Source organism: Gekko japonicus, unplaced genomic scaffold (assembly GCF_001447785.1).
Source record: "Gekko japonicus isolate JY-2015 unplaced genomic scaffold, Gekko_japonicus_V1.1 scaffold1238, whole genome shotgun sequence".
In the NCBI taxonomy this organism is placed as follows: domain Eukaryota; kingdom Metazoa; phylum Chordata; class Lepidosauria; order Squamata; family Gekkonidae; genus Gekko; species Gekko japonicus.
Window position 1 is genome coordinate 9,343 of NW_015163639.1, and position 17,181 is coordinate 26,523.

The 17,181-nt window shown below is 48.9% G+C and overlaps 1 protein-coding gene across 1 annotated transcript; it reads right to left on the reverse strand.

Annotated features, from left to right (window-relative positions):
• Positions 1-584: 584 nt before the first annotated feature.
• Positions 585-13,338, reverse strand: LOC107107314 (zinc finger and SCAN domain-containing protein 29-like). The gene is made up of 10 exons (XM_015407595.1): positions 13,274-13,338; positions 11,061-11,184; positions 10,311-10,418; positions 9,646-9,717; positions 7,141-7,221; positions 5,362-5,484; positions 3,822-4,310; positions 3,630-3,722; positions 1,479-1,547; positions 585-1,349 (listed from the first exon to the last, which is right to left on the reverse strand). Exons 2-10 carry the CDS (start codon positions 11,092-11,094, stop codon positions 784-786), a joined length of 1,635 nt encoding a protein of 544 aa, XP_015263081.1. The 5' UTR covers positions 11,095-11,184; positions 13,274-13,338; the 3' UTR covers positions 585-783.
• Between the last annotated feature and the right edge of the window lie 3,843 nt (positions 13,339-17,181).

The following is a 17,181-nucleotide window of genomic DNA, read 5'->3' on the forward strand; positions in this document are numbered from 1 at the left end:
AGGTGATGGGGAAGACCTCTGCCTGGGACTCCAGGTGGACCGAGTGTCTGATCGCGCAAGACAGCTTCACATGCAGCTTTATAGCACGGAGTTTGTTTGAAACGTCTAGTTTTTGTAAGGATACAAAAACTGCTCTGCTTTAAAAATCTAATCATTGTTACACAAAAATAGCTTTGTCTGAAATACTATAAAGAAAGAAACCTGAGCTTTTATTTATAGAATGAAAGGAAAGGTAAAGGTTTCCCTTGCTCGAAAGCCAGTTGAATCCACCTCTAGGGGGCGGTGCCCATCTCTGTTTCCAAGCCGAAGAGCCAGCGCTGTCCAAAGACTTCTCCGTGGTGATGTGGCCGGCGTGACTAAACACCAAGGCGCACGGAACACTGTTACCTTCCCACCGAAGCGGTACCTATTTATCTACTTGCAATTTCTTGCTTTCGAACTGCTAGGTTAGCAGGAACTGGGGCCTTCCCACCGAAGCGGTACCTATTTATCTACTTGCAATTTCTTGCTTTCGAACTGCTAGGTTAGCAGGAGCTGGGGCCAGAGACGGGAGCTCACTCTGTCATGCAGCACTCAGGTCTCGAACTGCCGAGCTACAGACCTTCCAGTCGACAGCTTCAGCGTCTTAACCTCTGAGCCACCACGTCCCAGTAGGGGACCAGATGTGGACTGGGGGTGGGTGGGGGTGGACAACCAGCAAAAGTGAGATTTTTAAGATTGGGGGTGAGATTTTAACACCGGGTGACTTTACAGATAAAAGTGTTCCAGCAGATGGGGGGTACATTACATATCAGGGGAGTACTTAGCCCTGGGGCGCACCACCCTGGGGGGTCGTGATAGGTGTTCATGGGAGGATTGACTTTCGCCCGGTGATGGTCTGGCTGCAGGGGGGTCCAGCTCCATTTGCTGTGTAGGAGGTGCGTGGGAGTTTAAGGGCACGGGGTAGGAAGGCGGGACAAAGCTCTGCTGCTGCTGCTGCTGCTGCAGCATAATCAGCTCCCCCAGTCTGTCCAAACTCTTCATTGCGGCATCCATGATGCGGAAGTTGCGCTGCAGGGCTTCCTCCACGAGCCTCCGGTCCTCTCTTGCCTCTTCCCGGTCCGCCCGCATCTCCGCCATCATCTCCTCGTGCTGCCTGCGGCGCTCTGTCATATCTTCCGCGTGCCGCTTCTTTTCCGCAGCGTGCTCCCGGCGGCGCTCCTCCATTTCCTGGCTGTGCTCCCTGCTGGACTGCTCCATCATGCGCTCCGCCACGCTGTAGAGGCCGGGTACACGGCGCTTCTTGGCACGGGCGTTGGCCAGGCGTGTGGCAGGGGAGAGCTCCGCCAGGTGGGGCTCCGCGTCCACTCCTGCAGGGGGTGAAGGAGAGGGGGGAGGAGTACTATGAAGGGCCGAGAGCCTCAGTGATGAAAAGAGGGGACACGGTGACCTAACAGGCCCCTGGCCCAAGACCACTCTGCAGATGCAAAGCCACGTACCTCCCCTAGCACTCCCTGTTGGACTTTCAGGGGTCCTGGCGCACTGCTCCTCATCCCCAGATGTATGCGCTGGAAAGAGAAATAGTGGTTTGTGAGGCGGGCCGCGTGCCTCAGCGGGGAGACGGCAAAAGCAGCAGGCATTCAACGGGACTTGAGGCAGTCGTGGCGGTGAGCAGACTGTTTCAGGTCACCACGGCCAGCCGATGATTTATTTTTTGATTTATACCCCGCCCTCCCAGCCGTGGCCGGCTCACAAAACAGAATAAAACACACGCATAAATTTAAATAATCCTAAAATCAGAAAAAAGTTGATTCCACCCACCACTAGGTATCTACCACAGGTTATCCCTGTGTAGTCTCAATCATGTGGTCATGCTCTACACTGTTTGGAAAATATCCCAACTAAAACCTAATCTTTTTACAGGAAGTGCATGGTTACTCTCCCATTACTGTCTCCCATATCTGGTTCACCTGTGCAGTAGTGACCACAAGGAGGCAGGTACAGAAGTCTTAGAAGAAGCCACATAATCAGTATTACTCTTGGCACAGATGCCTTTAGAACCTCCCACAGATCCAGGGGTGGCGGGGCTTAAGTCTGCCTGGATGTAATGCCCGCTTTGCCCTGGGTCAGGGAAGGGGTAAAGTGACTCTGCTCCAGCCATTTGGTAGCTCCCCCACCCATTACTTTAGAAGCAATCTAGACAAAGGAAATGCTAGACCCTTCCTCCTTGAGAGTAAGGGAAAACTGGGAATCCAGAGGTGAGCCATAACATATTATAAGGCCGTGGTCACACACACTAAATAATCCACTTTCCAACTGGATTTTGCCCGTTCACACAGTAAAATGTGTGCCCTATATGTTCCCCAACGAGCACTACGGTCCGGGACTAAACATCTCCTGGTGGTTCCAGGTCCCAAAGAGGCCAGACTAGCGGCGGCTAGGGCTAGGGCTTTTTCGGTGGCGGCTCCTACCTGGTGGAATGAGCTCCCAGAAGAGATCCAGGCCCTGCGGGCCCTTGCACAGTTCCGCAGGGCCTGCAAGACGGAGCTCTTCCGCCAGGCGTTTGAGAAGGAGCCGCCACGACTGTTACCATCTGTCTACGACTATTACTATCTGTCCTAGCCCTTTATCACCTTTATTACCAACTCGCCGTGAGCGCTAAAATACTGCGTGGAGCTGGCCACTAAGGATACCATCCTGATGACGTCATCTATGTCCTTGCTAGTTATTGTGGAGAGCACTTTTGTATTGAATGTTTTTAAAATGCAGTTTTAATGTGTTATGTATTGGGCATTGGCCCCATCTGTACGCCGCCCTGAGCCCGTTCGCGGGGAGGGCGGGTTATAAATGTAAATAATAAATAATTAATAAATAAATAAATAAAATCCAGTCGGAAAGTGCACTGAAAGTGGATTGTTTAGTGTGTGTGACCACAGCCTGTGTGCGTGTTTGCGGGGGTATCTACGGGCCTGGCGGCTGGTCACCATGTCCACGCCCAAGCAACCCGGGGGGGGACGGTGGAGGATCTCGCCCACACACCTGATTTCACTGGTGGAAGCATGGCATGAGAACAAGACAAATACAATACAAACAATACACTGTTAAAACACGGAAGCTATACATCGCTACAGTGCTATACTGTAGCAGGCTCACGTTGAGAGGGCAGCAAACCAGAGACGGGAGAGTTAAATGGTACTGGGGAGAAAGGGACCACCACCGAGACCTTATAAACACGGCCGAGAGGAGAATGGGCCGTGGGGCCCACCTGGGTCTCAATTTATTTATTTATTAATTTTTGGATTTATATCCCGCCCTCCCCGAAGGCTCAGGGCGGCTAACAACGAGGCACAAGTGCCAGAATTAAAACAGATAAAACAGTCTAAAACCATAAAACAATACAGTACAACAACAAAGTGTCAGTGCAAGATGGGGTAGAACTTCCTCAAATGGTATATTGGTCCCACAACTTGTCAGCACCCTCTCCTTCCAGGGTCACCTCGCACCCAGATGGAACCACATATTAGTGGTAGTGGTGCGATGCTGCAAACATATCGGTGGTGGAATTGAAGTGGCAGCGGCTCCTCCTCAAAAGCCTGGCGGAAGAGCTCCGTCTTACAGACCCTGGGAAAAGGACTGTGCACGTGGCATACCTGGTGTGGCCGCCTCCTCTATCGGCATCTCATCAGCCTCCTCCTTCGGGTGGGGGGTGGCTCGGCTGCCCGCAGGATCCGTCACGGCAGTTCCTGGAAAGGGGCGACACTTATTAACAGAAAAGAGCGGAAGGAGCAGGTTAATAATGGGGAGGATGTGGCACTGAACACTGTGGTGAGGGTCAGTCTTACTTGACGGTGCAGGGGTGGAGAAACACTCGTCCTCCATGCTGTCCTCCACCTTGACCGTCGGCAGATCGTGGGCGGGGAGCTGCTCCGGGTCTTCCTGTGGCGCGGGACGGGGCCTCGGCTGCTCAGTGGGCTTGCGAAGGGCGTTTAAACTGCGCGGCACCCGCTTTGGCTTCACGCTGGCATCCCCCCGTAGGATGCGGTGGAGCTCTTCGAAATACGGGCAGGTCGCCCGGTTGCTGCCCGTCTGGCTGTTGAGCGTCACCACCCGCTTATACTCCAGGCGCAGGGCTTTCGCCTTGGTCCGGCACTCCACGGCCGTGCGGTTGTGGCCCCGCTTGGCCATCTCCTTCGAGATCATCTCAAAGGAGTCGATGTTGCGGTGGCAGCTGCGGAGGGCCTCCTGCACGTTCTGCTCCCCCCAGAGGGCGAGCAGGTCCAGGGTCTCCTCGCGCCTCCATGAAACTCCACGAACACCAGATGGCTTGCTGGCTGCAGGTGGGGTTTGAAAAGTGGGAGAAAGGGGAAATTGATGGGAAGGGTAGAAGAAACGGCTGGGGGAAAGTACAGACCGGGGTTCCCCGAGCTCTTCGAGCCTGCAGGCGCCTTTGAAACTCTTCCCCCGCCACAGCAGGTGCTGCTTCAGGCACACAGTGGAGAGCCTTGGGCTGCGGTGGCAGGTTCTGCCAAAGCAACTTTAAAAAAAAATATCTGCACAGCCAATCAGATCTCCACTGGCCAATCAGAAGCCTTGCTGGGCAACAGCTCCACCTGGCCCCGCCCCCATTAAAAAAACCCACACCCACGGTGGGCACCGATGCTCCCTCTAAGCTGTGGAGTCCTGTGAGCAAAAATTCTACTTTCTGAGCTACTGGCATTAAAGTGATGAGCAGGTGATTTGGCTGCTGCATAAATTAGTTTGCTCTGGAGCCCTCCTTCCCGACCTCAGACAAAAATGCGTGAGCCGGAGGCTAAAAACCTGTGAGCTAGCTCACACTAACTCAGCTTAGGGGGAACAGTAGTGGGCACCCGGAAAGGTATCAACAGGGGACCCACCGTGTAAACTGAAAGGGAAAGGAAAAAACACCCCACCAAGGCTTTAAAAAAGCTGCCTTAAAAGATGGCTTTAAAATGTCCTGAATAGGACACTTGCAAAGACTACATGGAGAAAAGGCACCCGTGGGATCCCAGATACAGGGGAGGACCCTAGTGGGACTGCCCGGGGAGACGACTCTGCACGTGGACTGCTGCTTCATTTCCCAACTCCCCTCCCATTTTGGGGTTGATCGCTCTTTGCCCCTTGGGCTTTGGCCCTTTTTTCCTTCTGTGCATGTGCTTTAACGACGGAACACAATTATAATTTCAGAAGGGAATCTGCATGCTGATGGATCGCCGTAGCGTTACTGTATTATGGCATGATAGCAGATATAGATTTTTTTTTTTAAAGTCCTTAAAAAATCTTCCCATGGTATGGCAGGAGGAAAAACCGGTGGGGGGAAAAACCAAGATGGGCGGGACGTTTGCAGGGCAGACATGCCTTTACCTGTTTTCTTCACCAGGGATCTGTTTAACAGCTTCCTTGCCTCATTCATTTGTTCTGAGAATCTTCTCTCCTCAGTTCCTGGCCAAAGATCCTTGTCATTCACACTTGTTTGCCCATGGACTCCTAGAGCAGAGATTTCTTTATTATAGAGAAACTCCTGTGCAGAGTCTGGGTAGGGCCAGGAGGGACGTTTTGCCCCGTCCTCAAGCTCTAAGATTTAGGCACTTGTTACAGGGCTCTTTTTGTAGAAAAAGCCCAGCAGGAACTCATTAGCATAATAGGCCACACCCAACAGCAGGAACTCATTAGCATATCGGGCCACACCCCTGACAGCACAGCTCATTAGCACATTAGGCCGCACCCCCATGTTACCAGAAGTGTGGTCATCCAGCCACACCCACCTTTTGCTTGTTATTCTGTTTACCTTGTTTGTTGTCAACACCCAGGGCCTTTTTTTGCAGCAGGAACTCCTTTGCATGTTAGGCCACACACCCCTAATGTAGCCAATCCTAATGAGTGCCTGCTGTTGGGTGTGGCCTATTATGCTAATGAGTTCCTGCTGGGCGTGGCCAACCCGGGAGCCAGCCGGAACTCTGTTCCTGCGCGTTCCTGCCCAAAAATAGCCCTGCTTGTTAATTTTTTTGGCATGTGATAAGTTTTGCAACTCTTATGCCCATCATGTATTGTCATTTTAAATTTTTCACTTAAGGCCTCTGAAGCTGGAAGTGGCCGAGGCCTCTCCAGAACTCACCACATATATGAGGCACAACCCACCTGTAAGAAAAGCTACAGCAGAAACTTGGGAAAGGGGACCAGGGTTGTATGGGGGAAACCAGATACCACAACACCATGTTTGTCAAAACATATGGGCATATGTACACCGAGAGCACTGTCTTGGGGGCTGCTATCCTCTGACAAAAGCAGATTATCTTTTGAGGATCTGGCTGGGGAAGTGCTGGGGGTGCTCACGCTTCTTCAGCGGGGGCTGGATGAGAGCGGGGTGGCCAGACTTGCTTAACGTAAGAGCCACACAAAACAAACATCAGGTGTTTGAGAGCCGCAAAACGTGAACAAACATTACAGACATGTTTGTATTGAAAAATATGCAGATTTGCTTTTTATTAACATTAAGTGAGACTGCCAAAAATAAAATATCTAAAAATAAAATATCTAAAAATATATATTGATAATGATATTTATTTGTACAATTATATTTGTAGGCTGGAAGGGGGGCTTTGAGAATGCATTTAAAGCTAAAGTTGCTTTCTTTCTCTGCTCCCCCCTGCCTCAAGCCTACCCAGGAAGGGGAAGACCTATTGGGGAAGGGAAGACCTATTGGGGAGGCATGCCTCCCCTTTGCTTCCCCGGCTGCCCTGTCAGGGGCCACACAGTATGTGTGAAAGAGCCGCATGTGGCTCCTGAGCCACAGTTTGGCCACCCTTGGATTAGAAGAAGAGGAGATTGGATTTATACCCTGCCCTTCACTACCCAAAGGAGTCTCAGAGCGGCTTACAGTCTCCTTTCCCTTCCCCTCCCCACAACAGACACCTGTGAGGTGGGTGGGGCTGAGAGAGCTCTGACAGAAACTGCTCTTTTTTCAAGGGCCGCTCTTATCAGAACCCCGGCTTGCCCAAGGTCATCTAGCCAGGTGCAAGTGGAGGAGTGGGGGAATCAAACCCGGTTCTCCCAGATTAGAGTCCGCACACTTAACCACTACACCAAACTGGCTCTCCAGTCCCATCTTGTTCTGTGACTCTCTGATTCCAGCCAGTCCCTCACCTTCGTGGGAATCTGGGAGTCTCCGGAACTCCTCTGAAGGATTTTCTTCTTCCTCCACTTTTATTATCACATCAGGGATCCCTAGTCAGGAAAAAAGATCCAAAACATATCAAGAAAACCAAATCATGGTTCTTATGTTCATGTGGTGCATATATTGACAGCAATCTGCAACATTCAGCATAATTTGCTGTATCTAATGCTAAGTTGTTAAGGTTGCAACTGGATATTTTTGATATCTTGAAGTTATTTATGATGGTTAATACCTGAAGATGTTTTCTTGACTCTTGAGATGTGTAAATTCAGTTGTTTCCTGAACTAACAAATGCACTGAATGTTCTATTCATAACTTATTTATTTAGAATATTTCCACCTTGCTTCTACAAGAACTCTTGCCCAGGAGGTCATTCAGGTATCTCATGAGGAAGAAGAGGAAGAAGAGGAAGAAGAGGAGGAGGAGGAGATTGGATTCATACCCCGCCCTTCACTTGGAGTCTCAGAGTGGCTTACAAACTCCTTTCCCTTCCCCTCCCCACAACAGACACCCTGTGAGGTGGGTGGGGCCTGCTTCTACAAGAAATCTTGCCCATGGAGGTCGTTCAGGTATCTCAGTCCCAAGCCATTTAAGAAGAAGAAGAAGAAGAAGAGAAGAAGAGATGGGATTTATACCCCGCCCCTCGCTGGGGGTCTCAGAGCGCACACTTAACCGCTACACCAAACTGGCTCTATTTTTAAAGATGACCCTCAGCACCTTGAATTGTACCTGAATTAAACAAATGGGCAAGTGACGCAGTCCCTCTATCTAGTCCCCAAAAGCAATCCGGCTGCCACGTTTTGGATGTGGAAAGCAGCTCAGCTCTGCCAATTTAGTACTCTGAAAGCTCTTCCTCTACAGGTAAGTAAAGTGGGGGGGGGTGCTTAAAGTGCTCACGCGGCTCATCCTTCTGGTGATTCTCCGGGCAAACTGCATCTTTCAGCACAGGAGTGACGCAGTCCCTCTATCTAGTCCCCAAAAGCAATCCGGCTGCCACGTTTTGAATGTGGAAAACAGCCCAGCTCTGCCAATTTAGTACTCTGCAAGCTCTTCCTCTACAGGTAAGTAAAGTTGGGGGGGGGGGTGCTTAAAGTGCTCACACGGCTCATCCTTCTGGTGATTCTCTCTCCCAACTGATGTGGAAGGTCTAAAGCAGTTGATCAAATTGTTTCCCTTGAGCCGCTAACAGCTAAAGAAGCTTCCAGTCCTTAGTCTGAAAGGTTATGGAAGAAGCTTGTCTTTCCACAATGTACTTTTCATTCATGCATGCAAACCTTCAGTTGACTCTGACATTCAGCTTGCAATGTCAGAGTCAACTGAAGGTTTCAGATTCGACGCAACTGGAGATTTTACTCCAGATTCATCCAGGAACCAGCTAGATGAAAAAATTGTTCACAATTGTTCTGATACCGTTACCAAACGGTATCTTTGAAAGAGGGAAGATTACCAGACTCTTACTGCACGCAGTACGATACATATTATGATACAATATATACTACAATATTTACGTAACCAGTGCATATGTGCAACCACCAGTGCCTTTTCAGCCCTGGCCCCAGCCTGGTAGAGCAAGCTACCAATTGACATCAGGGCCCTGCAGGATCTATTGCAATTCCACAGGGGCTATAAGACAGAGCTGTTCCACAGGGCTTTTAGTTGACGTGGCAGGCATCCAAATTCTTCTATCTTCGGCCTCCCCTACTGGACTCCCCTTGTGTCCAGTGGCCAACGTTGCCGGCACTGCTCAGAAGTACATCATAGCATTGCTACCAAGGCAATGTCTTATGCTGGTTTTATTATCGTTCTTTTAACTTTCAAATTTCAAATTTTGTAATATTTATGACATTCTACTGTCTTATTGTCACGTCTTATGTGACCTGTAACCCGCCCTGAGCCTGCTTATGGGGAGGGCGGGATATAAATTGAATATAATAAATAAAAATAATTTGAACTTCTGTGTAATTGACATAGAAGAAGAGAAGAGATTGGATTTATACCCCGCCCTTCACTACCCAAAGGTGTCTCAGAGCGGCTTACAAACTCCTTTCCCTTCCTCTCCCCACAACAGACACCCTGTGAGGTGGGTGGGGCTGAGAGAACTCTGACACAAACGGCTCTTTTTCAAGGACAGCTGTGCCAGAGCTTGTGACTGACGCAAGGTCACATCAGCAGGTGCAAGTGGAGGAGTGGGGAATCAAACCCGGTTCTCCCAGATTAGAGTCCGCACACTTAACCACTACACCAAACATACTTCTTATACAGTTGCTTTCCGATCTCCTGAATTGCCCATGCCCATCACCCTTACAGTGGAGTATAATGAAGGCCCTCTCTGCTTGTTTTTAAAATTTGACTTTTGGTCACCAGTGTCAAACTTATTGTGGATGCTGTCACATGTATCCACCAATCCTTGGGGATTGGCAGGGGGATTTCCACTGACAAAGCTTGAAAATGACACGGCCAACCCTTTTCCTCACCTGAGTGGACGTTTGGGGAAGTCGCGTATCCCTCAGTTGGTTCCTCCAGTTTTAATGTATTATTCAGAAAGCCTGATCAGGTAAAAACAATTATTACTAGGAAGAATAACTACATATCTGTGAGATACTGGTGCTGCATCTGCTTCTACCTGCTTCTAGTTAGATGACCAACCACCTTGCTCCTTGAAATAGCAGGCTGGGGAAGCAACCTACGAGAGGATCTCCTCAGAGGGTAAGTATCCCAGTCTGCTGTTTCAACTAACAATGTTCTTCATGTTGTCTGACTAGACTCTGTGAGGGCAGAAGGCAGAAAATATTACTAGTATGACCAGGGGCACACCCTGAATTAGCTTAGCCCATTCAGCATTTGAATAAGCAGTTTGGAAGATCTAGTTCTCCTCAGTGTCCTGAGGATCTGAAGCCCATGAATCTGCCCTGATATGCTTAATGACCATATCAGAGATCTCTGTGGTCCATCCAGCACATACCAAGCGGTGGGGGTAAACTGGGACAGAGTGGATCTCCACATATTTGGTTCCTTATTTATTTACTCATTTAGAAGATTTCTAGGCTGCCTTTCCATTTATCTTATACAACAGTAATATATTAACAATCCGAGACAAACTGAGCATCCCTGATTTCCAACTGTTTCTCTGAATACTTACCTAAGTTAGCATCTGATGGCGTCTTCTTTTCCTCCAGACTCTGAGGACCAGGCACGAATGGATCTTCCCTCTGTACCAGCTGAAACGTCAGTAAAGGAGCTGGAAGACCTGTCCAGAGAGGAAGGAAACTGTGGCTGGCATTAAATGGCTAAGGTAGGTGGGGAGAATATATGTCAAGGGAGGGAGGCCCACAATCCCATGTTTTCTCCGGAGCCCTTAACCACGGCTGAAGGATCAAGAGGATTAATGATGCTCTGTCATTATTCATCCTCAACCCACCATTATTTATATAAGACATTTCAGGTATCTCACGTGTGGCTACTTCCGTCTTTTGTCAGTTAGGGAAGTTACCTATATAGTTGTGATTTGCTGATGGGATGCAGCTTCCTCCTTCTCCCATATGTGGTGGTCATATAGATAAGCCTGGGCAAAAACAGATGTGTTGGCTTGAAGCCTAAAGGAAAGTAAGTAAGGTAGACGCCAGGCAAGCCTCAAGGGGGGGGAGGGTGTTCCAAAGGTGAGGTGCCACCACTGAGAAAGCCCCGTTGTCTCTGATGTCCACCTGCCTCCGTTGTGTAGGCAGGGGCAAAAAGAGCAGGGCCTGATCACTCGGACGTAAGCAAAGGTTTTAGAGATGCTTTTCATGTCACATGTGAAAACACCTTAGATAATGTCTCCCTAATTGTTTTTCCCCCCACAAATTCACTAGAAATCAACCTCTCCAAACGAACTAATGAACTGAACACTTACCTTGAGAGCTGACAGTACTGTAATTCTCCTGCATGATCAGCAGGTGCAAAATTCTTAGGAGGAGAGCCAAGAAAGACCCCTTCCCAGTGAATTTTATATTCACATCCTCAAAGCTCAGAAGTACCTGAAAGAGAGAAAAAGACCCCCAAATCCAATGCTACAGATTATTATTTTGGCAGTAAGTGTCCACTCTTATATTCTTTTTCTTTTTAGGTTTTATTTTATTTTATTGAATGTATTTCAGGCATTACAATGTAATGAACACTATAGCAATTAAAACAGTATACAACAGGTATTGAATAACAAATTATACAGATTATCATAAACCTTAAAGCGCGTAACCTATAACAGTATAAGAGAGAATATTAATCTATACTTATTTTAACTTTTAATGTTTTGCTAAACTAAGTTTCTGTGGATTTTCCTCTAATTTTGTACAATTAAATGTAGTATGTAGAAGAGGGTTAATATTTTTTTTTACATTAGTTGTGTCTTACAGATGCAACCATTTGCGATAAATATGATTTGAAGGGAGTTTATCTTATGTGCCCAAATACGTACGAATTTAGAGTAGGTTGGAGCAGAGGGGTTGTGTGATCTGTATATGGAGTCCAAATCACAGAACAGATAGTCCTAACTGCGCTGGCGCAGCGGAGCCGGAAGGACGTTGCTGGGGCTGGAAGAAGGCGTGAGTCGCGCGCCCCGAAAAAAGAACTGTCGCCGGAACGTCGAAATGGGAACCCGCCGGAGACGATCGGAGGGCCGAGCCAAGAACAAACAAACCAACCACCACAGGGGGGCCGGTAGGTAGCCCCACCCCTACAGACTCTGTGGCCCTAGTTAGGGGAAAATTGTGTGACTAGCACCACTTGTAAGCCGCTCAGAGACCCCCTGAGAAAGAGGGTTCGAGCGGGATATAAAGTCTAAAGTTAAATAAATAAATAAATAAAAAACTGTCCAAGTACCACTGTTGTGAGAAGTGTAAGGAAAGCTTACTGCATGCAGAAACTCTTAAGTTCTGCAAATTAAGTGCACACACTTGCTTACTTTTCACAATTTATTTTGTGTGAGGCACAGTGTGAGTCACGTAAGCCCCACCACCACGGAAGACCTCAGTCCTCCCTCTAGCTGTGACTGCAGCATACATTGTCTTCACCCTTCAAACAGACCTCTGTGATCTTAAGGACTAGAAACTTGGGTTTTGGGGTTTTTTAAGTGGTAGCTTATTCTAGGTCCTTTAGCATGTAAAGCCATAGTTCCTTCCCGCAAGAGACCGGAGTCCCACTGCTACTCTTTGCATCTGTCAGCTAGGAAAGGTCTCCTCCATACAAGGGGCTGAGCATACAGGATCCCTCCACCATCCTCTCTCAGTGTCCTGGCAACACTTGGCGCTTAGGCGTTCGAGCCCAGCCAATCCCTTTTTATTTCAGCCCGTTTCAAGACGGAGCTCTCGCTCCCCCCAAACCCCAACAGCAGCGGCTTTTATTTGGATTTTTTGGGGGGGTACAACATCGTCGCGCTTTCGCCTACTTTCCGATTTTCCCACGACTACGCGCCCACCTCGTAGGATCTTGCCCATAGCAATCACTTGGCAGCTGGATTTCCCCGCTGCTGCGGACAAGCCAATCAGATGCAAATTCTAAGTACGGCGCGACGAGAGCGCATTATCTAAAAATGTGCGGGCGCAATAATGGGCTTCTCCAAACTTGCTTCTCTCTGCAGTCTTTCTAGGGACAATCGGACCTAAAACGGGCTGGGGAGGACAGGGCGGGCGCCAAGGTTCAGATTTCCGCACCCCTCCTCCCCTACATCCGGCACCATTACGCCTCATGCCCGCCATTCCCCCCCCCCCCCCCCCCCCGCGTGTGAGGCCTCTACACATAAACCGTTTTGGGGGGTGACTGTCCTCTATTGCTACGGCGTCGTTCCTGCTACAGATCTAACAAGCAAACCCGGGGGAAAGACTGCCAGAGAAGGAGGGGATGGCGGACGCGGGGGGAAAGCACGCAGGAAATCTCCATGCGGAGGCTCCGCTGCGAATGAGAGCAAAACGGGAAATCGCCCCCGTGCGGAAGCAACCCAAGTTAGGTCTTCGTTGCCGCTCCACTTACGTCCCCGGAGCGGCTCGCGGAAAGACACCGTATAGACAACGAAAGTCAAACAACAAAGCGGCAGAATTCGTATTTAAAACCAACCCACCCAAATAAATATACCTTTCGCGGCTCTTCGTCGGCTTTCCTGCACCAGCAGTTTTGGGGAGGTTCCTTCGCATCCCCTTTCGCGGCTACCAAAAAGTAGGTCCACCCATAGTGGGCGTGCCGGAGGGTGGAGAATCAAAGGATCAGGAATCGGTTCCCAAGCCTATGGGGAGGAGTGTGTGCATGTGTGTGCAGAGACTTCATGGGAGTTGTAGTCTATTCTCGGGCCTCTCCGAGCACAGAAGAGAGCTGTGGTGGCTTATGGGAGTTGTAGCATTTCGCCTCCATCAGCGGTCCGCGGGCGCTTCCTCTGAAAACCGAGCTCCCGCCCTGAGGCTAATAATAGTACTGCTGATTAAGAGTGACAGACCCTCGGAGAAGCACCAGCTTCAGATGGATAACGGAGCTACAAAGACAAACCCTTCATGCATCGAATGAACTGGACTCTGTGGCGCTCAGAGGAGGAGATTACTATCATTTCCCCCCATATTAATTATATACCGAGATGGGCATAACCAAAAGGGCAGCAGTGTCAAACTATCATCCTGTATAATAAACACACGGGGAGGGAATGATCATACATATGCCCCTGAAAGGACAGCATTAAAATGAACTAGGCTGGGGATATTCACTTTTGTTGTTGTGGACCAGCTCCCGCCAGGCCTTCCGGTCTTCCGCCGTCCTCTGAAGTTTGCTCAACTTCATGTTCGTTGCATCGATGACACTGTCTCACCATCTCATCCTTTGCCGTCCCCGTCCCTGTCTTCTTTGACCTTCAATCTTTCCCAGCATCAGGGTCTTCTCCAGTGAGTGCTCCCTTCTCATTTGGTGGCCAAAGTATTTGAGCTTCAGTTTCATTATCTGGCCTTCCAGGGAACAGTCAGGGTTGATTTCTTTTAGGATTGACTGATTTGATCTTCTTGCAGTCCAAGGGACTCTCAAGAGTCTTCTCCGGCACCATAGTTCAAAAGAATCTATTCTTCGGCGCTTGGCCTTCCTTATAGTCCAGCTCTCGAAGCTAAATGGTTCTGACTGGCCTGATCTAATCAGATCTCAGAAATCTAAGGGGGGGGGGGTCGGCTCTGGTAAGTACTTGGATGGGAGACCACCAAGGAAGACTAAGGGGTCACCCACACAGAGGCCAGGCAATGGCAAGCCACCTCTGAACGTGTCTTGCCTTGAAAACCCTACAGCAGTGGGGGCGAACCTATGGCACGGGTGCCAGAGGTGGCACTCAGAGCCCTCTCCGTGGGCACGCGTGCCATCGCCCCAGCCAGGCCCAGACCGTCATTAAAGTGTTGAATTCTCTGCCAAATCATTTTAAGTAAATGAAAGCATTTGGGATTGCTTTCCTTACTTTGTCTGGATCATCTTAAATTAATATATGAGTTGTTTTTTCTAAAGCAAAACCTCAGTATTCAGGTTAAATTGCCGCGTTGGCACTTTGTGATGAATAAGTGGGTTTTGGGTCGCAGTTTGGGCACTCAGTCTCTAAAAGGTTCGCCATCACTGCCCTACGGGGTCAACCAGAAGTTGTCTGTGACTGGAGGGTACTTTTAATCACCACCAGGTGAATTCATGGCCCTTTTTATTCTGTGCCTTTATGCAGGGTTTTTTGTGGGTGTTTTTTTTAAAAAAAAAAACTAGGTGCCAGAACTCTCGAGAGAGAGAAATGAAGTTTTCAATCTGTATACTAAAAACGCACCAACTTTTAAACATTTTAAAAGAATTTTGTCAAAGGGGTTCCAGAACTCCGTTCCGGCACATTCCCCCAGAAAAAAAGCCCGGCCTTTATGTGTCAACTCAAGAGGTCACTGCCAGCATCAGATGAAGCCCACCAATACTTCTACCACCGTAAATCAGCTAGTCTGTAAGACTCTTGCTGGTTTTGCTACTGCATACGAATACTCTGAAACTGATTTAAAAAATGTGAAATGATCCAAAGAGTTAAAATGAAAAGGCTCTGATTCTTAGAAATGGAGAGGAGGACATGGAACCTATCTGTCCTCTGCACAAAAAAAGAGAGATTCTCTATGGGTTTTTTGGGGGATAGAATCATAATTGGAAGGTACCTCCAGAGTCATCCAACCCCCTACACAATGCAGGAAATTCACAAATACCTCACCTCACACCCCCAGTGACCCCTGTTCCATGCTCAGAAGATGACAAAAAAAACCCCTCCAGGATCCCTGGCCAAATTGGCCTGGAGAAAAATTGCTTCCTGACTCCAAAGTGGCGATCAGCATTTCCCTGGGTGGTTTAAGAAAGGGCCACAAGAACTAAGCACTGAGGCAACCCTTCCTGTCCTCCCTCTCAATGTTCACAGAATCAGCACTGCTGTCAAATGGTCTGCTTAAAAACCTCCAAAGGAGGAGAGCCCACCACCTCCCGAGGAAGCCTGTTCCACTGAGGAGCTGCTCTGTCAGGAAGTTCTTGCTAATGTTCAGCCAAAAACTCTCCTGGTTTAATTTCAACCCATCGGTTCTTGTCGGACCTTCTCAGGCAATAGAAAACAACTCTGCACCATCCTCTAAATGACAGCCCTTCAAACCCTTGAAGAAAAAGAAGATGCACAGTTGCCAGGACTGCAACTGAAAGATCTCAAGGAGGTGAGCTTAAACTAGTAAAGGGGTACCTGCAAGCAACTGAAGGAAACGGTAGGAAATCAGGTTAGAGGTGAGCCACCCCACACGGATCCCTCTAGGTGAATGAACACCTGTGTGGTTCTTTTCCACAGTCAGGATATTTGAGGGTACCTGGCAGAGGAAGAACACCTGCTTGGCATCCAGAAAGGCCCACCTTTGACCACCAGCTAGAAGAGACTCAGGTCACATAGCTGGGAAAGAAAGATCTTTCTCGGCCTTAGGGAGCTGCTGCCTCTTGTTTATTTTTATTTATTTATTTATTATTAAATTTATACCTCGCCCTCCCCAGAGCGGGCTCGGAGGCACCTATGCCAAGGTTAAAACAAACAAGGTAAACAGAATAACAAGCAAAAGGTGGGTGTGGCTGGATGACCACTCTTCTGGTAACATGGGGGTGTGGCTTAATATGCTAATGAGCTGTGCTGTCAGGCGTGCAACCTAATATGCTAATGAGTTCCTGCTGGGCTTTTTCTACAAAAAAAGCCCTGATAAGCGTGTACTCTTTTGTCTGGCTGTGGAACCTGACATTCTGTGTGGTGCGGTGATGGTATAATAGTGGCACGGTGATGGTATAATGGTGGGGTTTGTGAGTTTGACTCACTATGAACAAGATTCAGCCCTCCTCTCCCCCCAAAAATTCCCGAGTTTTCAGGGTTAGCACTGCAGGGTGTCAAGTTTCTTTAGATGAGGAGCCACTAGAGACTGATGGAAATTTCACAGAAGCTGGAGCAGATCAGGTACAAAGTGGGGGTGGCTCCTTCCTGCCCGTGTGATGCAGCACCTGGAGTGAAGCTCAGCAAGTACAGTCTAGTCAGTGCTTTGCATGGGAGACTAGACGACCTCCAAGATTCCTTCCACTTCTAATTCTCTTTCTGTACCCCTAATGACGGAGTGAGCGCCCGTCTCTAGTTCCAGCTCCTGCCAACCTAGCAGTTCGAAAGCAAGAAATTGCAAGTAGATAAATAGGTACCACTTCGGTGGGAAGGCAACAGCGCTCCGTGCGCCTTGGTGTTTAGTCATGCCGGCCACATGACCACGGAAACATCTTCGGACAGCGCTGGCTCTTCGGCTTTGAAACGGAGATGAGCACCGCAACCCTAGAGTCGGATTCGACTGGCTTTCGAGCAAGGGAACCTTTACCTTTACCTTTTTACCCCTAATTTTAGCTTTGTTCTTACAATTCGCCAAACACTCGCCTTAGATCTCAACTGTAGCAGAGGAACTGGAACATTTAAGGTGGAACGGTGTATTCCATTTGGCACTGCAACCCCCCCCCCC